The sequence below is a fragment of the Agelaius tricolor genome, unplaced genomic scaffold (genome assembly GCF_023055355.1).
Source record: "Agelaius tricolor isolate 1412-34295 unplaced genomic scaffold, bAgeTri1.0.p SCAF_22, whole genome shotgun sequence".
Taxonomy (NCBI): domain Eukaryota; kingdom Metazoa; phylum Chordata; class Aves; order Passeriformes; family Icteridae; genus Agelaius; species Agelaius tricolor.
This window is the reverse complement of record NW_027269282.1, coordinates 12240482-12265019: the sequence shown is the minus strand read 5'-3', so window position 1 is coordinate 12265019 and position 24538 is coordinate 12240482. Positions and strand designations below refer to the sequence as shown.

The window sequence follows — 24538 nt, the reverse complement described above, 5'->3', positions numbered from 1 at the left end:
AAGTCCTTGGGATGTCACCCCAAGATCCCTGTGTCAGCTGGGAATGGGAAAAAGGGAGAAGTGTGGGGAAAACTCAGTTCTGGCAGCACAAGGAACTGTGCTGGGAGGTTTTGGGGCACAAACCCGTGGATCCATAACTGTCCATAGGGTCACTGAGGGGCACAGGGGATGCTGAAGGCTGCTCAGGACACCCAGAACTCACAGGCTGGAGGCAAAGGGGGACTTGCTCCCCCCTGAGCAGCTTTTTGTGCAATGCAGAGCGGCCTTGCCCTGGAGAGCCGCTCAGGGGGATGCAGAGCAGCTGCCGGGAGGTTCTGTATCCCTACAAACACTCCTGGGCTGAGGGACCCCTGGTTTGGCAGCAAATCTGCAGCTCAGGGCGAGTCCCTTTCCTCCGGGGCAGGCGGCGCTGGGAGGGAGCTCTCAGCTGCTCCTCAGAGGAGCTCCTGGCGTTTCTGGAGATGCCAGCTTGCATTTGTGACACCAGACCTAAAGAGCCTTTAGGAAATGAGTGCCTGCACCTGGAACAACGCTCATCCTGTGGAGGAGGTGAGAGGACACGCCTTTTTCCCTCCGGAATGCTGAGTGTTTTCCATCTGTTCTCCCTGCTCCTTCAGCTCGCTGCTGCTTTCTCTCTACCTGGCCGTGGCGCTTAAATAAACAAGGATATTGCAGCCTCTTGAAAGGAGACTCCTCTCCTGCAAAAAGCCTTTTTGAAAAGAAGGATCCTCTCCACAATGACCCGCTAAAGAGCAAACAAACAGGAGCTGAGCCCCAGCTGCAGGTTCTGTTTTAAAATTGGCTGGTAGGAAGAGAAAATCAAACTGTGAGTCTGCCTCGCTCGGCAGGCTCTGGAAATGCCAGGTCTGGATCAATTCTTGGCGACTTTGGTTGCTCGTAAAGGTCCTCGAGCAGGAGAAAGGGAATGTGGCTATCAAACAATTCAGTGCCTTTTGTCTGAACATGATCCTGATTTCCCCTTGTGTTCTCTCCCTCTTATAAAAGGCTTCATCCAAAAATATCCCACACCACAAGACAGGAGAAGTTTCTGTTTCCTCACTGAAAGCCTGTTGCAGCTGGCTGGATTTTTCTTGCTCTCTGCAAGGATTTCTTTGTGCCCAATTATGTTTCAATGCTTGATCTAACTCCTCTGGAAGTCAGAGCTGCAAAGGGACTTTTAATGAGGTCAGGGAGTGACAGGAAAAGGGGAAAAGTAGGTTTAGCTTGGGTTTTGGGAAGGAGTTGTTCCCTGGTAGGGTGGGGATGCCCCTGGATCCCTGGCAGTGCCCAAGGCCAGGCTGGATGGGGCTTGGAGCAGCCTGGGACAGTGAAAGGGGTTTGAGGTCCCTTCCAACCCAAACTATTCCATGATTCAATAGTTTTATGATTCTGTGATACCTGGCTCCCTTATTCTTCTATTATTTGCATCAGTGCCTGATTTGCAAAGCTCCTCCCTCCCCTCTCCACCCTCTGAGCTCCCCTTTTAGCATCAGGGTCTTCAGGGTTTTTACCCCTCCCCACAGCTGCCACATTTGGAGGTAATCAACAGCCACTTCTTAATCAGGAGAACAGAAATTAATCATAATAAACACAAAATCCAATATTAGAAAAGCTCATCCAGCCCCGTTCCCTGGGGAGCAGGGAAGGCCGGGGTGCTGAGGCTCAGGGACAGGACAGGGACACTCTCCAGCTTTCCCTGCTCCAGTCCCTGGGGCAGGACAGGGGCACTCTCCAGCTTTCCCTGCTCCAGTCCCTGGGGCAGGACAGGGACATTCTCCAGCTTTCCCTGCTCCAGTCCCCTGGAACAGGACAGGGACATTCTCCAGCTTTCCCTGCTCCAGTCCCCTGGGGCAGGACAGGGACATTCTCCAGCTTTCCCTGCTCCAGTCCCTGGGGCAGGACAGGGACATTCTCCAGCTTTCCCTGCTCCAGTCCCCTGGGGCAGGACAGGGACATTCTCCAGCTTTCCCTGCTCCAGTCCCCTGGGGCAGGACAGGGACATTCTCCAGCTTTCCCTGCTCCAGTCCCTCAGGAAGAGCTCTGGAGGCACAGGACATGAGGAGGAGCAGCTCTCGGTGCACCTGACGCTGCTCTGGCTGCCAGGAGCCAACGTGCAATGCTCAAACACCCAGGGACTCTTTCTTCCTTTCCTTTCCTTTCTTTCCTCCTGCCCTCCTCAGCCCCTGCTGCTGCCAGCCCAGCCTTTCATGGGAGCAGGGAAGGTTCAGCCTTTAAACCCAGTCCCAGCTCGGGGCAAATGACAGCATGGATTTAATCCTGCACTCCTTAAAAAGGGCTGGGCTGGGAGGGCTGAGGGCAGGCAGGGCAGCACCTCCTGAGGGGCTTACTGGAAAAGCAGGAAACACTCTGGAATTAACACTCAGCTGGATGACTGGTGGCATCCAAAAAATAAAATAAAAATAAAAAAATTAAATTAAATTAAATTAAAAAAATAAAATAAAAAATAAAATATAAAATAAAATAAAAATTAAAATAAATAAAAATTAAAAAAACCTAAAAAATAAAATAAAGACATGTCACTGTAATATTTTCTGAAAAATTTCTTCTTTTTTCCCTAGGAAGCTGAGAAGCTTCAGCTTCTCCCTGTGTTGCTGCTTTGGAATGTGATTTGGAGATGGTTTACCTTATATGTGAATTGTTTTAATTTAATGACCAATCGTGGTCCAGCTGTGTCAAAGCTCTGAGGAGTCACAAGTGTTTATTGTTCATTCTTGTTAAGCCTTCTGTCTGTATCCTTCTTTTTCTTTAGTTTAGTTCTAGTATAACATTCTTTAATATAATATTATATCATAATATAATAAATCATCCTTCTAAAAACATAGAATCAAATTCCTCATCTCTCACCTCGTCCTGAAGACCCTCAAAAACACCACAAAGACAAGGGAAACAAACCCCAATAAAAGACAAGCATATAAAAGAACATCATAAAAACATCAAAATCAATAAAAAAGAAATCAAATTCCAGATAAAAAACCTAAAAATAATCTTAAAACGAAAAACCTCTTGTAAATGATTACAAAAACCTCTTTTTCCCTATAAGATGTAAAACTATAAAGAAATAAAAAGTTCAATTAATATCAAGCAAAACCTCCATGTTAAAATAAGCAAATATTAAATTAACTATAAAAACCTAAAAAAAAATTAAACAGGAAAAGAGAAGAGTAATCCAGCTGGGTTTGTTTCCAGGGATGCTTCTCAGGTGCTTTCTGAGCATCCTCTGGCTCAGGGATCCCTTGATGCTTCAGCAGAGGCCAGAGGGAGTTCAGAGGAATAAAGTGGAGATTTATGTCACATTTTGTGGCACAAGATGTCACATTTTTATAAGTTTTAGTCCATTTGCATATAGGATTAACTGCCCAATTAACAGCTTCAAATAATGAGGTTTCATCCTCCTTGCTTGCTTGCCCACCCTCCTCTTTCCATGTTGTTTGTGCTTTGGGCCTGAAGTTTGAGGAGATTGTCCTGGAGTCTCCAGCTAGAGCAGGATTGTTTTGTCTCCATCACCTGTGCAAAGATCCCAGTAACACTTCATATAAAGCTAAAGCTGCACACCAAAACAGAACAGAAAAACTCCAACCCAAGGTGTCACCCTGACAGGGCTCCTGCCCTTCGGCGTCGCCTCAGGAGCTGGGAGAAGCTCCAAGGATGACCACAAATTGGGAATGAGCAGCCAGGGAAGAGCAGCTCCCAGAGCTTCCACAGCTTCCAGAGCTTCCAGAGCTCCCACAGCTTCCACATCTTCCATAGCTCCCACAGCTCCCACAGCTCCCACATTGCCACAGCTCCCACAGCTCTCAGAGCTCCCACATTTCCCACATCTCCTACACCTCCTGCATCTCCCACAGCTTCCACATCTTCCACAGCTCCCACATCTCCACATCTCCCACAGCTTCCACAGCTCCCACATCTCCCACATCTCCCACATCTCCCACAGCTCCCAGCCTCTCCACACAGCAGGAACAGCAGAGCCATGTTACAGACGAGAGATCCCCTGAAACTCAAATAACCCCACAGTTCTCTGCCTTGCCACACTCCATAACATCAGCAGCGCCTAAGCCAGCAGGACAGCAGCTAAAAATACTGTGCTGCAGCTGATGGCAGCTCCTGATGGAAGGGCAGAGCCCCTGCCATGTGCTCCCTGCAAGTGCTGCAGCCAGCGGCCTCGGGGCACGGCCCCACAGCCTCAGCAGGGCCTCAGCACAAAGTTCTCCATCGCCCTGGAACCATTCCCAGCTCAGCCCTGCTGTGCTCCCCTGCTCAAGCTCAGTGTCTGTGCTTTCAGTGCCAAACTGTTCTGCAGCCACATCAGTCCCTTTGCAGTCCCTGCAGTTCACAGGCTGGAAATTGGCAATTCCTGATCCAAATGTCAGCCATGGGAAATGCAGACCTGGGTAACTGTGTGTTTTCCAGGGCTGTGTCCCAAGCTAGAACCTCTCCCCAAAGCTCACTGGCACATTTGGGGTAGAGCAGCATAAAGAGGGGCTTGGGAAGAGGAGCAACTGTGTTCATGTAGAGTTCATGTTCCCTGCTGTCCTTCTGTGCTCAGTCCCATTTTCTGCAAGAATGAACAGAGAACCCAAACAAAATGTATTTACTGTGCTTTTTTCCTGCTCCATAAGGTGATGTTTTCATAGAATGCCAGACTGGTTTGGGTTGGAGCAGACCCTGAACCTCATCCCTTCCACCCCCTGCCATGGGCAGGGACACCTTCCACCATCCCAGGTTGCTCCAGCCTGGCCTTGGACACTTCCAGGGATGGGGCAGCCACAGCTTCTCTCTGCCAGGACCTCACCACCCTCACAGGGAAGGATTTCTTCCCAATATCCCATCTAATCCTGCTGGTTTTCAGTTCAAAGCCATTCCCCATTTTCCTGTCCTATTAAAAAATCCTATTAAAAACCTGCCCTGTTAAAAAATCCCTCTCCAGCTCTCTTGTAGCCCTTCTAGGTACTGACAAGCCCCAAGAAGATCATCCCACAGACTCCTCTTCCTCCCTTATTTTCAGCCATGTGGGATTTTCTCTCTTTCCTCTCTGCTGTTTCTCTGTAGGGAGGGGTGGCCCTGGTCCAGCTGCCCCTGAGCTGGGACTCTCTGCATTCACAGCCCCCACTCAGGATGTGCCCAGAAAATGTGTCCTGAGCAGTGAAATCCTCTTTATTCAGGACAATCCCAGCCCAGGAATGACCTTAGCTCGGTGAGGAGCCATCCCAAACTGATCCAAGGCTGAACCTTGGCAGGGCTGGCCAGGCAGGCCCTGCTCCCTGCTCTGGGTGGAGCTGGGGATGTTCCAGTTCCCTGGGAAACCAAATCCTTGGGATCACTGGAGTGCATCCCACACCTCTGCCTCCGGATCCACCATCAGCACCTTGGCTGGGAGAGAATCCTGCTGGGAGGAGCCTGCAGCAATCAAACCCTGCTCCTTCCACGGGGATAAATCCAATGTGAAGTCACTCGTGGGTTGTCACTGTCAGATTTTCTGGAAAATCCCTTTGCCAGGATTTCTTCTCCTGGGAAGATGAGAAACCTCAGAGAAAAATGAAAACAATAATTATCTGATTTGCTTCTCCTGTGTTTTGCTGCTTTGGAATGTGGCTTGGACATTGTTTACCAACAGGTGATTGTTTGACTGGTTTCATGTGAATTGTTTTAACTTAATGACCAATCACAGCCAGCTGTGTCAAGGCTCTGGAGAGAGTCACCAGTTTTTCATTAGTGTCTTGTTAAACCTTCTGTAAGTATCCTTTCTTTATTCTTTAGTATAGTTTTAGTATACTATACTATACTATAATATAATATAATATAATATAATATAATATAATATAATATAATATAATATAATATAATATAAATTAGTCTTCTAAAAACATGGAGTCAGATTCCTTCCTCCTTCATCCAAAGGACCCTGAAAATACCACAGTGGGCCAAGCACAACCAGATCTGCCCCAGAAGAGTAAATATGGGTCACAGCCAGGTGTTTGAGCATCTCCTTCCTCAGCTGAGCACGAAGCTTAAACCCATTAGGATATTACCAGCAGGTGGAAGAATTGGCTGAGTAGAAATAAAGGAGCTACAATCAAAGGAGATGGGGTCACTCAAGGACTCAGAGCATTTATGTAGATTAAATATTTGCAAATTGGGGTTGGTTTTGGCCTATTTTAAGAAAGAATGGATTCAATTCAAGGTAGGACCTTAAAAAACCATCTTGTTCCAACCCCCTGCCATGGAAATGTGGTTGGGGTATCAGCCTGATTTTAGAGGACAAAAAGCCATAAAGAAAAGCAGGATATTGCTCCAAGTGTCCTATTGCTGGCAGCATTTGGACAAGGAAAGCAGCATCATCTCCCTGCTTGCTTACCTTCAATCAAAAAACAACACTGGGCTTTAATTTCTCCTGTGGGTGTAGTCAGCTCTTAAGTTAAAATCCAGGCTTTAATATCTTCTCCTCATAATTTAGGTCATGGGCAGGGAAGCAACACAGGGAAAAACAGAGAGAAAATTCAGGCTTTGCAAGAGATGCTAAAAAACTGCATCAAGGCTCCCAGGGCACCGACTGCAGCCAGTCCAGCTCAGAAAGCCTTGGAGCCAAAAAAGAGAGGCTGGAATCCCTGCAGGATTTAAATCCCGAGTCCCAAGGGCTTTGTAGGGTCTGTCTGCAATCCCTGAGGTCAGCAGGGAATGTTCTGCTCATCCCTCAGGGAGAGCTGGGGGTGCTCCCCTCCTGGGGAAGGGACACAAAGGGACACACAGGGGTGGGAAAGGAATCCTTGGGATCATCCAGCTCAGGAGCATGGAAAAGTGGAAGCAAAAGGGGTTAAATGGCAGAGAAAAGTGTCTCAACAAAAGGCTGGGACACCTGGGGGTGCTCACCTGGACAGGAGCAGCTCCAGGGAGAGCTCAGAGCCCCTGGCAGGGCCTGAAGGGGCTCCAGGAGAGCTGCAGAGGGACTGGGGACAAGGATGGAGGGACAGGACACAGGGAATGGCTGTAAGCTGACAAGGGGTAGGTTTAGATGGATATTAGGAATTGGGAATTGTTCCCTGGCAGGGTGGGGAGGGGCTGGGATGGAATTGCCAGAGCAGCTGTGGCTGCCCCTGGATCCCTGGCAGTGCCCAAGGCCAGGCTGGACACTTGGATTTGGAGTGGAAGGTGGATCTGGATGAGCTTTAAGGTCCCAACAACCCCACCCAGTCTGGGATTCTGGGATTAAACAGCAAATTGCAGCTGCACTGCTCCAGGAGAATCCTGTGTTGTTTTTTTGTTTTTGTTTCTTTTTTCCCCAGTCCTTCATTTCAAAAATCCAAACAAAGCACAGCCCTTCCCCTGTTGTCTGTGACACCAGTTCTGCAGTTCAGTGTCTCAGTGGGGTCCTGTTCCCCCCCAGAATTCCAAATTCCACCCCCCTGCTCAGTTTATGGTGCTCATTCTCATCAGAACATAATTACACTGCACAGGGCCATAAACTGCCCATTCTGGGGGCTGGAAGCAGCTTTCTTCTCACATTTATTAAATTGTGTTTATACACATCCTTACTAATTTATATGGCATCTTCCTTCTTAAATAGAACAGCAAATATAATTGAGTCTTCCATCCTAATGGGGTTTTTTTGTTTTGTTTTCTTTATTGCCAGCATAAATGTGCATAAACTTTTGAGCATCCAGAAGTCATCTGGAGTTTTAGATGATGAGGGCAAGGCAGCCTTGGGGTTTCTGCTGGGTCACCATCAAGGGTTGTTGCATCCAGCTGACAGCAAGCACTGCTAAAAACACACCCAGCTCCTTCAAGACTGCTCAAACAAAATTAAAATTCCAGGAAACTGCAGCCAATTGATTCCTAACATGCATTTCAAGTGTAACTGCTTGGAATTTTTTCTTTATTATTATTAATTTTTTAAATATTTCAGCTCTGGTGGGATGTGATTTGAGATTTTCGGAAAGGCAGTTTCTGAAGAAGATGTTAATAATGAATGGAGTGAAATGAATCCCATCCCAGGTGAATGGATTTCAGTTTAGGAGAACACAGGAGCTTATTTGTCCTGTTACCAAGCAGCCCTTTGGATTGGGAAGGGAAAGTGAAAAAGGGAAGGAAAAAATAAGGGAAAGGGGAAAGGAAAGGAGAGAGGAGAGGAGAGGAGAGGAGAGGAGAGGAGAGGAAAGGAAAGGAAAGGAAAGGAAAGGAAAGGAAAGGAAAGGAAAGGAAAGGAAAGGAAAGGAAAGGAAAGGAAAGGAAAGGAAAGGAAAGGAAAGGAGAAAGGAAAGGAAAGGAGAAAGGAAAGGAGAAAGGAAAGGAAAGGAAAGGAAAGGAAAGGAAAGGAAAGGAAAGGAAAGGAAAGGAAAGGAAAGGAAAGGAAAGGAAAGGAAAGGAAAGGAAAAGGGAAAGGAAAGGAAAAAGGAAAGGAAAGGAAAGGAAAGATGCTCATCTTAAACCCAAACACAGCTCCAAGATATTATCATGGTGCAGCAATTCCAGGGTGCCACCAAACTGAATTATATCCATTTTTCCATCTGTTTAGGCACTCCAAGCAAACCATTCAGAACTGCCAAGGCAGCTGCACTAAATCTGTCCCATAGCAGAAATCACTGCACCTGAACAGTCCCAGCAGAGTCCCCAAATTCACTTTTCCCTTCTCTTTTCCCCTCCTGACAGCAAAAGCTCAAACGCTCTGCGAGAGCTCCACGCCAGCAGCAGAGAGGATCTCAGCACAGAGCTCCAGGAGAGGAGGTTTGCAGTGCAGAGGAGAAAATTACTGCTTCCCCAGGAGGCACAGATCCCATGTCAAGGGAAAAAAAAAATTAAAACAAAATAGAACTGGACAGCGATTCTGTAGTTTCACCAGGAAATGTTTTGTGATGAAGCTGAGCAAGCAAACAGAATGTCAAGTACCCAGATAAAAGACTTGCATTATTGTTGGGCAATCCAAAGGTGTTTTGTTATTGTTGTTGTTTTATAGCTGCATTTTTTTCTGCAAATAAATGTCCCTACACATTTTTTAAGGAGAGCAATGCACTGGAACACCATGGAATAATGGAGAGGCAGCCTGTGTCCATTTCCAGGGTTAGCAGGTCAAAGACACCAGGACTTTCCAAGAAGAATTCTGCATAAAAAGCCCCCAAAAAACCCCACAGGTTTCCTTTACATCACATCAACTGCTCCCCTCTCCTGTTCTGCTGTACAGAAAGCCAAAAAATGCCTGGACTGAAACATCCTTGGAAATAAAAGGGTGATTCTGCTGCCTTGGGGGATGCTGCTGGAAAACTCTGCCTGTTCTTTTGTCTGTCTCTGCCCCTGGAGAAATCCAGCAGCACTTCAGGCTTTAGGGGCTTTCTGGGATTATTTTATTCTGTGTTAAGTGGAAAACACAAATCAATATTTTTTGTGCACCTCCCAGTCCTGTGTCTTACCCCAAAGAAAGGATTTAAATTTGCCAACCAGAGAGACCCAATGTGTACAAACACCTGGGCTATGCATGTTACAGATCATGGAGCAGATTTTCCCTTCATGGAACCACTGAGAGCTTCAGGAATCTTTGGAAAAGCCTGGGACAATATCCAGGTGTGAATGAAGTGCCTCCATTTCCTGAGATTGGAATTTCAAACAGGGTCTCTGTGTTTTGGAGCCCTTTGTTATTTGCCTGTGTGATTTCTCCTGCACTCCAGGATTTATTTTGCAGTGGTTCCCATCTCTTAGCAGGGCCCACATTTCTTTTCCTAATTAGGATCATTGCAATGTTTTGATTTGGTTTGTGACATTTGCATCTCATTAGATGGGACTTCTCTGAGCAGCACAACTGTGTTTGATCCAGCCCTGTCCTGGAGGAGCACAGAGCTGGAAAAAACCACTCCCACAAAGGCTTCAGCTCCTCACTTTTAATAATTCTGTGCTCAGACAAGCAATTCCCACTCATTCCTGCACCAGGGCTCCATTTGTCTGTCCTGAGCATTCCCACCCATCCCTAATGCCCACAGAAATGGGGTGGACGTGTCTGGAGTCTGAGCTTGCAGCTGGAGAAGTGTGAATTAAAGGAATTACCTCGGAAATGAGAGGTTTCCAGCCCCCTGTTCTTGTGGAACAGAGAACACTTTTCTGTCCTTTTTTTTGCTGTGACAGGAGCTGGGAGCTCAGGACCCTTCAGGTGAGGTTTGGGTGGATGCAGGGTCAATTAGGATGGAAAATTCCAGGATTTCAGCAATGGACTCCCACTGCCTGTCAGATAATTGAAGGGAAATCATTACAAGGAGAAAGTCAGTCAGAAAAAAGCACTGACATAGAAAAATGAGACCTTTGCCCCCAGCTGGGGTAAAGCACGTGGCATCCTTTAAAATATGGTTCTGGGATTTGCAGCAACTTGATTTCCATTTCTTCAGGCACTTTATCATTATCAACAGCCTGAGCATGAGACTAAATGCACTAATTCCAACAAACCAGAGTGCAAAAAATGGTGCAAATCAATACCCATAAAGATACATTTCAGAATAAAGTAACATTATCCCAGGAAGTACTGGAAAATGAAGGCTTTTTTTTTTTAATTTACAACCCTCCACTAATATTTTTCCCAATGGAAAATGCTTTCCCAAAGCTCCCTATTTTTTTTCTAAATTAAAAAGTCACTAGGAATGGGTCTGGGATGGAAAATCACAGAATCAAAGGCTCACAAGGGATTTTAAATTCACCCCCTTCTCCCCCAGCCATGGCAGGGGCACCTTCCACTGTCCCAGATTGCTCCAAGCTCCATCCATCCTGGCCTTGGACACTAAAAATTCCATTTTTTTTATTATTTTCATTCTGCTTTCCCTCTGCAATGAGCTGCAGGCCTCTGGAGCAGCTCTGTTCAAAAGCCCTGTGGAGGTGGCACTTGGGGACATGGGGCAGTGCTGGCCTTGGCAGTGCTGGCAATGGTTGAATTTCATAATTTCAGAAGCCTTTTCCAACCTTAATTATTCTGTGATATTTTTGATGCATTTGCTGCAACCCTGGGCCACTCTGGGCCCACTGAAACTCCCTTAATGCCTCCCATTATTTTCAGGGTGTGAAGAGTGAGGATTTTAGGTGACATCAGTGAGGTAATGAAATGTAATCATTAAAATGCCCTTCCCCTGCCTCTGCCAGAGCTCTTCCAGCCACTGCTTTTCAGAAAAAAAATATAAAATTGGAGGTTTTTGCAGTTCCAGAGCAGGTCCTGTCAGGAGCAGCATCTCCCAGGGCCGGGGCAGTGAAAACAACAGCAAAAGTAAAATTAAAATAGTTCATGAGTACTTAAAATTAAAATAGTTCATGAGGGTTTGATTTAAGGTGTTAAGTGTTGGGCTCAAATTTTGAGGGCTTTTCCAGCCTTAAAATTCAGAGATTCTGCCTGGTCATTCTGTGAATTCTGTGAATCCAGGGCTAAGGCTTATAAAGACAGAACCCATCATCATCATCATCAATGAAGAATTTGGGTGGTGAGGGCGTGCAAAGAATCATTTTCACAGAATTCCCAGAATGACAATGGAGATGGAAGAGACCTTCAAGATGATCGAGTCCAGCCCAGCCCCAACACCTCAGCTCAACCCTGGCACCCAGTGCCACATCCAGGCTTTGTTAAACACACCCAGGGATGGGGACTCCAGCACCTCCCTGGGCAGCCATTCCAGAGCTTTATCACCCTTTCTGGGAAAAACTTCTCCCTGATATCCAACCTGTAAGGAGAACCCGTTTTTCAAAGCATATTTACATTTGGAATTAAAAATTCCAGCCATTCCATGCTTGAGCTGGGTTTTTTGATGCCTCTGCCCATCTGAAGGATTCAGAAGTGCCCTTCCAAGCAGTGGGGATGGGAGCACATTTAGTGCAGCTGCTGAGAGGCAGAGTCTCAGTGAAATGAGCAGTGATTGTGTTGTACCCCTGGGCAATGAGGCTGCCATGGAATTTCCAAACAAGATGTGAGAATCTAGGACAGTTCTGTGGTTGGGTCACAACGTTTGCTTGGCACTTCCCCTCCCTGCTTTTAGTTAGGAATGAAATCTCAACATTTCCAGGATCAAATCCTCCCCTGGCAGGGAAAGGATGCACAAAGAGCAGATTTGGGGAGGCTGTGACAGCAGCATGGGTCAGACACAGGACAAACTCAGCCAGAAATGAGAAATGAAATGGGGGAAAATGAGGATTTGTGGCTTTTGCTGCAAACCTGACCTCAGCTAATTACTTGTTACACACCAGCTGCAGTTCTGAATTGTTATAAAACAGCTGAAATTATTACTTGCTATAAAACATCTGAAGTTTTGGCTCTGTTGCCCTCTCAGACCCCATGGAAACCTCCAGGTACTGACCCATAAAGTCATTTTGGATGCACAGGGAGGGTTCTCCAGAAGGAAATTTTAAGCACCTGTTGCTGAACCATCCCCTGGAGAAGCCCATCCTGCCCTTCCCTATTTTTAATTTATAATTATTTTTTCCAAATAAATTAATAAATAATTGTTTTAAAAACCCAAACAAGAAAGGAAACAAAGAAAATTAAAATATCTGCAAAGGTTCGATCATATTTTAGTGGCAAAGATGAAATTCTGAGGTCACCTCTGCAACTGGGACTCGTTTTTCTGGCCAGCACAGAGCAAAGCTGCCTGTAGTTATCCAGCAGGGACAGAATTCCATATTTCCAGGCTTCACAGGTTCCAAGAGGAGTGAAATGGCCCCAGTAAACCCACAAAACCCAGCTCTATTAATAATTAAATTGGCTCCCTAACGTGGTCAAGAAGGATGGCTGCCACCAAGTGCCACAGCCAGTGCCAAGTGCAATAAAATGGGTTTATGCAACATTTTGAGGCAGCCTCCCCCTCCTGAAGCTGTCCTGTGCACAAGGAACTCCCAAAGTCAGCAGGAATGGAGCTGAGCCTGCAGGAGAGGGTCATTTCCAAAGGTAATTGGTGCTTTTTGAACCCAGAACTGACAAAGTGTGGTGAGAATAATGGAGCCTGACAAGGCTGAGGGTGAAGGAGAAATGGGAAGATTGATCTGCTGCACTGGGGTTGCACTTTTGGCAGCCTTGTAGCAAACAAATATTTCCCTAAATAAAGGAAAATGGTCAAATGCTTAGAACAAACCCCAAAATATTCACAGCCCAGAGTTTTCCCCTGAATGGTTCAATCCCATTTCTCTCACCAGCACTAAGAAGAGGGAAGTGTTGGTGATGCCTCAGGTTTTTCTATTTTTCCCATTCTGTGCTGCTTTAGTGTGTGGGTCTGGGCTCACATCAGGGGATGCTGAGCTCTGTGCACAGAGCAGGGAGACAAAACAATTCCTGCTCCAGCTGGGCACCAAGGACAAATGATCCAAATCTCAGCCCCAGAGCACAAACCCCGTGGGCTGGAGAGAGAAAAACAAGCAGGGTGGGACTGCAGGGGCTAAAGCTGGAATGGGACAATGAACTGCAAGGTGCAAATGGAGCAGAACTGATCCCAGGGACAGAGCCCGTGCCCGGCCGTGCATTTTGGGGCCATTTTGGTTCATCTTGGGTGCAGCCCTGGCTGGGCTCTGGTGCTGCCCAAGGTGGATCCATGCAGGAGATGCTTTGAATAAATCCCTGCTTTATTCTGGAGCTCTGCCCAGTCTCTGTCCTAGGGCAGCCTGAACAAGGCTTCATTGGGAAGTCTTGGATGATAAAATCAAACCCATTTAGGTGAAAATCCATTCCAGTTGCCTTCCCTGGGTGTTCTGCTCTGCCAACCCCTCAGGGACATGCAGAGCTCTGCAGGGACATTCAGGGGCTGGTGGGACTCCAAGCCTTGATCCGGGTGAAAAGAGACAGGAAAAGTCCTGGAAAGCCATGGAAGAAGGAGATCCCATGGGAAGCTGTAGAGAATGGAGGTGTCACCTTTGATCACCCACCCAGTGATTCAGTCCTCAGGTCAGGGATGGGATTTTCTCCTTCTCAGTCCTGCCCAAATCCAGGGATTTTGGGGGAGCATGCAGGGATGAATTAGGGAAGAACTTGCTTTTCAAAGGACTGGAATTCCCACAGCTTTACCTGTGGCCCTTCCTCTAAATCCTTCTCAATTGGGAATGAGACAACAAAAATGTTTGAAACCCCCTTATAAGGCTTTAAACAACTCCCTTAGAGAATTTCAAACAATGCCCTTATAGGGTTTTAACCCCTCTTGTAGGACTTCAAACAACCCCCTTATAGGATTTTAAACCACGTCCTTATAGGATTTTAAACAACTTCCTTATAGGGTTTCAAGCCCCCTTAGAGGATTGGAAACAACCCCTTTACAGGGTTTTTAACAACCCCCTTTATAGGGTTTTTAAACAAACCCAAAGCAAACCTGCATTAAAACACAGCTGCAGGAATTATAAAATAATTAATTCTGGAATTATAAAATAAAAATTCGATTCAGGAGGCCAGGCTCTTGCCAGGCCATCATCCAGGGGTATTTTGCTGCCTGCAGCTCATTTCAGTGGGGTTTGGGGGGCAGGCACAGACAGGTAAAAGGGACAAGGATGAAGCTGGAAGGTCACTGAGGTGTTTCCCAGGGGACTGAAATGGCACTGTTCATATACATTTAGATTTTTGGCAATACAGATATGCACAGCTATGCCATGATCTAAATCCAGATTCCTCAGATTGTTTCTTTTTTTGGGCTGGTTTAGATAAACCAAAACCCACCAAGGCCAGCAAGTACCACGTAACCTTGAGTATATAATGCAAGGCCCAGCTGCCAATACAAATTTCAGGGCACCTTTAAAGATTCAGCTCCCATTTCCCTTTTAGATGCAAGACTGAGCAGAAAGAAGAAATCAAACCACTGGTTCTTAGGGGAATATTATGTAGAAAATGTTGCCCTCAAACACATGAACACTTTGCTTCCCCATCCAGAATCCAGAGGTTGGGGAACAGGGGTGCATTTTTCAGCTCTTTTTGCTACTTTTATTTCCTTTCCTTCCCAGTTCCTCTTTTTTCACCCTTCCCAGGTGCAGGACTCAGGGAATGCCAGCACCAGCCCATCCCTCAGCAAACACAGCAAGAGCATGTGCTCCATGCTGGTTTTCCACCAGCTCTGCTCTTGCCTGAAGGTGCCTTCCCCTGCTCCATCCCTTTGTTTTAAGGGAGCAGAGAAATGCAAGCACCACTCATTTCACAGCTCAGCTACAGGTAAATTACCTGAGAGAACAGGGGAGCACTTGGCTCTTCTCCCTTTCATTTTTCTTGGAGTGAAAATCAAATGTAATGGGCTCACTGATTTATGACTGCCAGCAGGATGGAGCACGGGGATCATTTGATACCTGCCCAAATTCCTGGCTGGATCACAAAACCCCTTCCATGTGGTTTGAGGTTCCCTCCAAACCTCTGCTCCCCAACTGTGCTGGTTTTTAAGAGGATAAAAATTCCCCACATTTCCATTGGGACAATCCCTGGGCTCCTGGGCCGTGTCCAAGCTGGGAAGGGCCATTCCCAAGCTGGATGAAGGCTCCAGGCTGTGAGCTCAGGGGCCTGTGGGGATGATGGGTGGCACAGGCAGCTCATCCCTTGGAATCCCAAACAGAGCATCATGGAATGGTTTGGGTGGGAAGGGACCCCAAACCCCCCCAGTGCCAGCCCTGCCATGGCAGGGACACCTCCCACTGTCCCAGGGTGTCCCAGTGTCCAGCCTGGCCTTGGGCACTGCCAGGGATGCAGGGGCAGCCCCAGCTGCTCTGAGCACCTGTGCCAGGGCTGCCCACCCTGCCAGGGAACAATTCCCAGTTCCCAATATCCCATTTAAATCTGCTCCTTGTCAGCCTAAATCCATTCCCTGTGTGCTGTCCCTCCATCCTTGTCCCCAGTCCCTCTGCAGCTCTCCTGGAGCCCCTTCAGGCCCTGCCAGGGGCTCTGAGCTCTCCCTGGAGCCTTTTCCAGGTGAGCACCCCCAGCTCTCCCACTGAACAGGAGCTCCAGCCCCGTCCTTGCCATCAAACCAACCACAATTTCCCACTTTTCAGGTCTTTTAGAGACCAGGCCTAACCTAAGACATGATTTCTGCTCCTGACCTTACACAAACACCACGGCCCAGAAAACCTCACACCAGAGAAAGGGAATTTCTTTTTCCAAAGTCACTTTTCTGCCACCATGTCCAGAGCCCACAGGGCAGCTGAGATCAGACCAATACTGATTTCTCTCCAGGGGCTTCTGATGGGACAGAGGAGCTCTGTCTCTTCCCAAAGGTTTTTGTGTTTGAACTTGCACTTCTATGCCCTGCTCAAATACTCCCACAGATCTCTGCCCACCTCCACAGAGACCACAAAGTGAAGAAAGACACACACTTCTTTAAAAATCCCATTATTTCTAACTTTTTTTCCTATTATTTCCCTCTGTGGAGCAACTCAACAATAATGGGCTGCTTGGAAAAAAAGCAACAACAAATCTATTTGCCAACTGTACAGAGTAATAAACTCATGGAAGGAAGTTTATAGCCAGTAAATGGAATATTATTGACAACCAGATCACAATAAAATGTAAAAAATATCTCATGACAGGCTTCCTGCAACACAAGTAGGTAGTAAGTGCCTCATCTTTTCAAAGAAGGTGTTTTACTTTTAAAATTTTTTTCTAATTTATGGTTGATTTCTTTTGGATTTTTTCTTGGTAAGCTTTGGAGCTCATGCAATTAAACACAGGCAAACACATCTAATTTCCAGAGAAACAATAATTACAGCTTAACCCAACTTCCTGCCCTCTGCAGCGCCTTCCCCTCTTGCTGCAAGAACACACTCCCCAAACCAGTGTTCATCCTGTTAAATTGGATGTTAATAAGTGGTTTTAGCTGCATAATTGATGCTGAGCTAAGGAATGTTTTGCTCAGGCTGGAGCTGCTGGGATTGTTTTACCTCTCCAAGAGTTGATCCCACGTGGAATTTGTGTCACACTGCTCTGGAACGCTGCCTGGCTCCCTCTTCACTCCCACTGCTTCCTCCAGATCCTGCTAAGGAATTCTCTTTGGAGTCCAGGAAGGTTTTTAGTTCCTTTTCTGTGTTTTCTCCTGTCAGAGCAGTGATCTGGCACCGCTCGTGGGGAGGATGGAGAGAGGAAACTCCTTTGAAATTGGGATTGCAGCACTGGGGAAATGCAAGCACAGCCATGGGAGAAATTTGGGAAGAGCAGCCAACAAGAGGAGAATGCACCAAAAATGCTTTAATAGGAACCAGGGTCACATTTGGGTTTGGTTTTGCTTTCTCCTTGTAAAGACTCCCTAAAATGTTGATGACAAATATCGTCTGCTTCATCTTTCTCATCTCTTTTCTATTTCTTTCTTCTACCTCCCATTTACTGTTAAATAAAATCAGAACTATTGACTCCACATGGTCTCCTGAGCAGATTAATTTGGGCAGAGGAATCTCTCAATATTTGGATCTTAACATCATCCCAAGGGGGTCAGGACGTGTCCCCAGCACTGCAGTCCACAGGCACCCTCCTTTGCAGGGAAATGAGTTATTTAATTCAGCCACTTCCCTTTGAAGTGCTTGAATCCAATGCCACACACGTTGGAAATGAAAAATAAAAGCATCACTCAACAGAGAAACACAATTTACAGTAATTATTCATGTCTGCAGAATATGTATGAAAAAAACCCCAGGGGAAATTAAAAATCCCATAAATAGCCTCAAAGGAGAACAGCTGGAGAGACCCCATACAATAACCAAGTATTTATTCTGATCCCCACCTTTCTGCATCCCCAAGAAGATGGCAACTGCAAGCTGAAAATCAGTTTAGAGCCATGGAAAGTCCTAAAGGAGAATGAGAGGAAATGGAAATGTCAGCACAGCCAAACCTCACGTTTCCCATTACTGCTAAAAACTGAGCACAGGGGAAAACCCCGAATTTCAGTGCTCACATCACTCGAGTGCTTGCTCTGTTTTCCATGGGGGAATCTCTACACATGCTCCCATTTATTGATTTTCCACAGAGCAAGGTGAGGATGGAAACTGGAAAATCCTTGCCTGGTTTGTGCAGGGGATGCAGCCACAGCCTGGCTCACACCGTGGCACACTTCTGGCACGCGATGGTCCCCAAAGAGGCCACAAGAATTGACAGAGAAGATGTTTAACATCAAGCAAGAAGGTGGAGACCTCAACCAGTCAGTGAAATGAGATGTGTCACATTAAAAATGTGTTTGGTGGGTGTGCATGAATACACAGCTGCACCTGCACTCGCATGAATCTCTATTCATATATCACAAGTAAATACAATTTCACTGCAAATTTTTCATCCTTTGCCTTTGTTAAGTCACACAGAACTACAGGCAAGGTACAGAAAAATGCCAATGTTAAGACAAAACTGAATTTTGAAGCATTTTTACCCTCAGAATTTGTGATATCCTGGGAGACACTCAGTAATCATAAATGTCAATTACAGGAACGAGCTTGAGGAGTGACCTTTGTGTTGAGCTTCCCAGTGAAAATAAATGTGATTAAACAGAAACAGCCACTGTCCAAATCTTGAGTGGTTTTGTGTGGGACTGATCTGTGCACCTGTACAATCCACCCTCACTCCCAGGATGAGACTCAGGGAAATGGAACTGAGGAATCTCCTTTTATCCTGGCACTGTGAGTTAACTTTCACAAAGTGAAATTTAGTGGCCACTGAAATTCTGGTTTTTTCCACTATTCAGAGGTGAACTTGGCACCTCTGAATTCCTCTTTCAGGAAAATTTGTGTCACAAAGCCCCAAGGAGCTGCTCTGAGTGTGAGCAGAGGGAAGCGAATCCCTGACTTGTCCCAAGTGGTGAAAACCTGGCCCCAGTGGATCCTGCCAATTCCCTGGCCAAGGTCTGCTATGGAAAAGATGGATGGGTCACTTTGTAACAGAAATATTGATTTGAATCAAGTCTGAGTGGGACCTTTGGCTGTGGAGGCCCTGGGAGGATAAAGAGGTGATAAATAAACCAGGTTATCCCAACCTCACCTTCTCCACACGCAGCTCAGGGCATGGCTGGGGAGAGCAAAAGGCTCCTTGAAGCCATTTAGGGATGAATTCCCACAGGAATGGGGCAGATGGAAGGGACAGGAGATCCTACCACTGGTACAAGTCAAATAAGTTTCTTTTCTGAATTGTTTCATAAGGAGCTCTTCTGCATCAGCCCAGCTGTGTCCCAACAATGTGACAAGGAATTCCCAAGGCACTGGGATGCTCTGACTCCCAACTGGACTGACAAGGAGAGAGCAAACCATGAGAAATAACATCATAACATCATTCCTGGGAGGAATCAGCTGCTGGCTTTGCTCAAGTGTGTTTTTACCCCGCTTTGAGGAGGGCCCCGATTCATTCTGGGTTCTGCACAAGCACAGCCCAGGAGCTGTCAGATTGTAAAAGGGTGACAATTCGGGTCTGGGAGCAGCTCTGAGAGCCTGATTTTCAATTCCCAGGCTCAGCTTGCATATTGGTAAAACACACACACACACACACAGATCTGGAGTTGTGCTGTGAGACTGATTTGCAGTCTCATGTTTGAGGAGTCTCACAGGGCTGAATTTTAACACTTGCACGAGCACAGGGATTTGCCAGGGACGTGGGAAAACAAACACATTATCAGAAATACAATTTACAGGCATCCACCAACAGGTCGGTGGGAAAGCTCCTCCCATCCTTTAGGAAGCAAATGGAACAGAAAAGAGGAAAACTCACCCAGCATCCCAGCACGAGCAGCAGCAAGAGCAGCCTCCAAAGCAATTCTCAATTAAATACAAGATTTATGGAATTAGAGTTGTAATACATTATTGATTGACCATAGATATCTGATTGACTGCAGCCAAGAATCCTTCCCTGCCTGCTCCTCTTGAGCAGAGATTACAGGAACAAAACAAAGAGGGAATTGCAGGATGAGATCCAACAGTAAATCCTGAGACACTCCAGGAGCTGATTTTACAGCAAGGAAAAGTATGTTTGTTTGATCCAAAGTGACACCTTGGTTTGAGGCAAAAAAATGAGAATATGTAATTGACCACAGGAGCCACTTTTTATGAGAAGGGCAATTTTTCTGCCTCTGTTAACCACAGTGTTGTTTTACTGCTGTGTAAAGTCACTTCTGCTTGGAACTTGCACCGTGTAGCAGGTACCTGAGGTGGAAAATATTACATAAAAGTCATCTGTTTTCTGAAGCATTCACTTAGAGATACCCAAGCCATCACTTTGGGCATGGACAGCACACAGGGATGGATGTTCTCAGTGCTGATGTGTGTTTTAGTTCCAACCTGCAGGGACAACCACAACAGCACAGTAAAAGATTTCAGTTTTCTCATGAGTTCCCCTCCTAAACTGTCCTGAAAAAAAGAAAGTGTATACACAGCCTTCTACATAATGCACTAGTTCCCAAAATTCTGCAGTGAGGACCAAAAATACCCAGGGAATGTATTCATTTTCTTAGACAAGCTTTTAAAATAGTAGTTTATTTTTGGAGTCAGTGGTATATTTAAAAACAATCTACTGTAAGAGTAAAAAGATTGTAGATAATAAAAAAAAACCAAAGTGTGATGACAATAAAAAACCACTAGAATATAAAGTTAGTTTCCTTCCTCCCTCCCAAAACCCCATCCCATCAGTCTGATATTTCTCAGAGCTTAATATCTGGAAAAAAAACGCTTTTTGTCTTTTCTTTACACTTTCAGCAATTAGGAAATTAAGAATACGTAAAGCATTCTTTGCAGGCACATTAATCATTATGACGTGAAAAGCAGGCACCATAAAAACTAAAACATTCTAAAAACCATCATATATACAAACACTGTACAGAATGATGGCACAAGGACAAAGTGATTCCGTTCAGTTCATCCTAATCCAACATGAAATATTACACAACAGAGAAAGGAAAAAGCTCTTCCCGTTTCTGTACTCAACATTCAGGTTCAGAATGACCAGGAGTCTCCTCTCTGCTCCCTGTTTTCTCTGCCATACCCTCGTGCTGGTGACAGCTCCAAGGCTTCCTTGTTTTCCCCCTCATGGACACCCCAGCTCAATGGCAGTGGGTGATCACCAGGGACTGATTTCACAAAGCCCATCAGTCACAGATTATCCTCAGCTGGGAGGGACCCACAGGGATCATCCAGCCCAGCTCTTATCCCTGCACTGACATCCCAAAAATCCCACCCTGGAGCAGTGTCCAAAGGCTCCTGGAGCTCTGGCAGCCTCGGGGCTGTGCCCATTCCCTGGGGAGCCTGGGCAGTGCCAGCACCTCTGGGGATGAACCTTTCCCTAAACCCAACCTAAACCCCCCCAGGCCCAGCTCCAGCCATTCCCTGGCTCCTGTCCCTGATTGTGACAATGAATTGTGGCATTCCCCTCAGGAGGATGCTGCTGACCCACCAAGCTCTGCCCTCAGTCTCCTCTCCTCCAGCTGAACGTTCCAAGCGCCCTCAGCTGCTCCTCACACGGCTTCTCCTCAAGGCCCTTCCCCTTGGGCACCCTCTAACAGTTTAATGTCTTATTTACATTGTGACTGGTGCCATTCTGGTGTCACCCTTTGTGCCCCACCCCTGAGCCAGCTGCTCACCCATCCCATGATGTGTTCCTCCAGCTGTAGGATGGACATTTTGTCCAAAAGGATCCCGTGGGAGACAGTATCAAGAGCTTTGCAGAAGTCCAAAAAGGTTCCATCTCCTGGCTTTCCTGGATCAGCCAGCTGGGTTACCCTGCTGTAAAAGGAAATTGGGTTCCACAAGCAGGACTTTCCCTCATGGAGCTGTGCTGGCTGTGACCCATGACTGCATTGTCCTCCAGGTGCTTTCCAGGACCTCCCAGAATAATCTTCTCCATGATTTTACTGGGCCTGTAGCTTCCAGGGTCCTCCTTCTTGCCCTTCTTGAAAACCAGGACAACATTCCCCAGCTTCCAGTCAGCTGGGACCTCTCTGGATTCCCCAGACTGCTCAAAAATCATCAAGAGGGGTTTTATGATGGCATCAGCAGCTCTTTGAGGATTCTGGATAAATCCATCAGGGCCCATAGATTTGCAGGGTTCAGCTGGGGCTGCAGATCCTGCAGTTTCAGGCTGACTGGGAGTTGATCATTGTCACAGTCATGATCCTCCAGCTCAGGGCACCGGGACCCTCTTGGTCTGTGACCCACGTTGAAGACAGACAAAGGATGTGTTAAGCACCTCTGCCTTGTCCCTGTCCCTGTTTGTGAGGTGCCCATCCCCACCCTAGAGTGGGCTGATGATATTTTTACACTGCCTTTTGCTATTGATATATTTGAAAAAACTTCTTTTTTTTTTGTCCCCAACGGTTCTGGCAGCTCCAACTCCAGCTGAGCTTTGACCACAGGAATTTTCTCCCTGTAGTGGGGAGCTGCAGCTCTGTGTTGTTCCCATGCCCCCTGACCTTGCTTCCACTGGCACACACCTTCCTTTTCCACCTGATTTCCAAGAGGAGATCCCTGTTCAGCCAAGGCAGCTCTGCTTGACTTCCAACATTTGGGAATTGCTGCTCCTGTGCCCTTGGGAGGTGATGTTTAAAAAGGGACCAGCACTGATGGACCCCAGCACCTGCAAGAACATTTTCCCAGGGGACCTCACAAATTCCCTGAGCAGCCTCCTGGTCAGAGGGGAGGTTCTGCTGGCACTTTCCCTCCTCTCACCAGAGGTTTTAAACTCGATGGCATCGTGGTCACTGTGGCCAAGGCAGCCCCAAATCCCCACTTTGCTCATTGCAATCAGGTTATTTGTAACACAGACCAATTTCACAAATCAGCGGTGTCTGATTTTTAACCCTGGGCTAAAATCCCTGTTATTCAGGGAAATCCTACAGCAGCTTCACCTCACTGGGAAACCTCCTCTTGCCCTGAATTCCAAGTGAATATTGTCATTGATTCCTATATACACTGAGATTAGGTACAAAAACTCTGCTCATTTGAAACTCCAGAGGTACCCAAAATCTTTAGGTACAACATTTCCAGCTCTCGTTTTAATCTCCACGTTTAGCTCTGTGCCTGGCGTTAACCAGAAGCAGGGAGAAGGTTTAGGAAGAGGGTTCTGTCAGTTGATGGGAGTTCCCAGTCTCAAGTAGAAATCCAGATTTCTTTCAAGTTATGGGAGGGAATGATCCCAAAAACAAGGGGATGTAGTGTTGGGTCCGACGCACGGCGAGAAACGGATTTCTTACGGAGTTACCATTGCACTAAATGTTAGATACTGCACACCTGAATGAGGTAAACATTATAGACCATAAAATACTTAGGGAAATGAATTGTTACAGCTTGATCTTTGGAAAATAACCCGCTTCCTTCTTCACTGGACAATCCCAGAGTCAACAGACGTTTGCTTCCGCGTCGTCTTGGGAGGCGGCGGCGGCGGAGTCTTGCTGGGCAGAGGAGGAGGCAGGTGCTGGAAAAAACCAATTTGGGCAGGTCATGTAAGGAATGAATGGAATTCTGCAACGTTTTTGAGTCATCTCTAAGTGCAAGAGGCAGCAGGTAAGTCTGGAGCCCTCTGGCTCACAAAAACCTCTCCCTGCAGAATTTGCTGTGAACACAGAACGCTCTCAGCCATTACTTTTAAATATAACTTTGACTTTTGACAGTGAAAAAAAATCTCTCAAGAGTTCAGGATTAATTAGCTCAATATTTAAGGGAAAAATCTTTTGAAAGCACTGGAGAAGTTTATAATTCCCCACTTTATATCATGATAGGATATTGATTTCTTGGTCTGTATCGATTGCCCTCAGCCTCTAGGCACTCAGAGCTTAAAAACCAAGCTGAAGCAATGGCTTCATTGCTTTTCCATTATGCTTTGTATTTTGCACAGTTAGAACAGAAATATTTAAAAAAAACCAAAAAAATTTAAAATCATTTAGAGAGATAAGTAACTCACAGTTTACTATTACACACGGAGTTATAATTAAAATATTCCAAACAGAAATGCACAACATTCAAATATATGTATTTTAAATCACTTTACATATCTCACAACAGAAAAACATCCCCAGTCAGAATCACCAGCTAATTGGACAAATTAAAAAAGCCATTATGGAAATTAGGACCTTTTTTCCCTTATGTTGTAACCTACAAGTGATAAAATCTGTGGCAGAAAGAGCTGGAGAACACTGCAGTTTGCAGGCAGGTTTTCCCAGATTTTGGCTGTGCAGGCAGCACAGGTTTCCCAGAGGCTGTGCTGCAGTGTCACAGCTCATCAACTCTGCTCTGGCTTTGTTTTTCCCTACGATTCTCCCCCACTCCCCAGTCAGGGCCTTTTGTTTTCCTCCAAGCCCAGTGATGCTTTCCCAGCTGTTTGTTCTGCCCTGCCTCCCCCAGCCCAGCACCAGCTGCTGGCTCCACAGAGGCACAGCCTGAGGAGCTCCAGCTCTGCCCAAATTCCTTGGCCACCTCTGCAAGAAGAGCCCAAGCAGCTGCAATACCCCAGTGCTGGACAGGATTCCTGATGGTTTGTCAGGATCAGGAAGATCCTGGTATCTAAACAGCTGAGAAACCCCATGGAAGTGCACAGAACCAAAGCTGGTCCTTTTCAAAGCTGTCCAAGGATGCTGCCCCAGAAAGGAGAGAGGCTCAGGGTGATGCCAGGACATCC

At 46.4% G+C, this 24538-nt stretch overlaps 1 protein-coding gene across 2 annotated transcripts in view; it reads right to left on the bottom strand.

The window, feature by feature from the left end:
- Positions 1-20393: 20393 nt before the first annotated feature.
- DOCK1 (dedicator of cytokinesis 1) overlaps positions 20394-24538 on the bottom strand; it is a 278458-nt gene continuing 274313 nt past the window's right edge. For both annotated transcript variants that reach the window (XM_071446428.1, XM_071446429.1), the window contains exon 52: positions 20394-23338. In XM_071446428.1, coding sequence (XP_071302529.1) covers positions 23243-23338 — 96 coding nt within the window. In that variant the 3' untranslated portion in view covers positions 20394-23242. The remainder of the gene's footprint in view (positions 23339-24538) is intronic.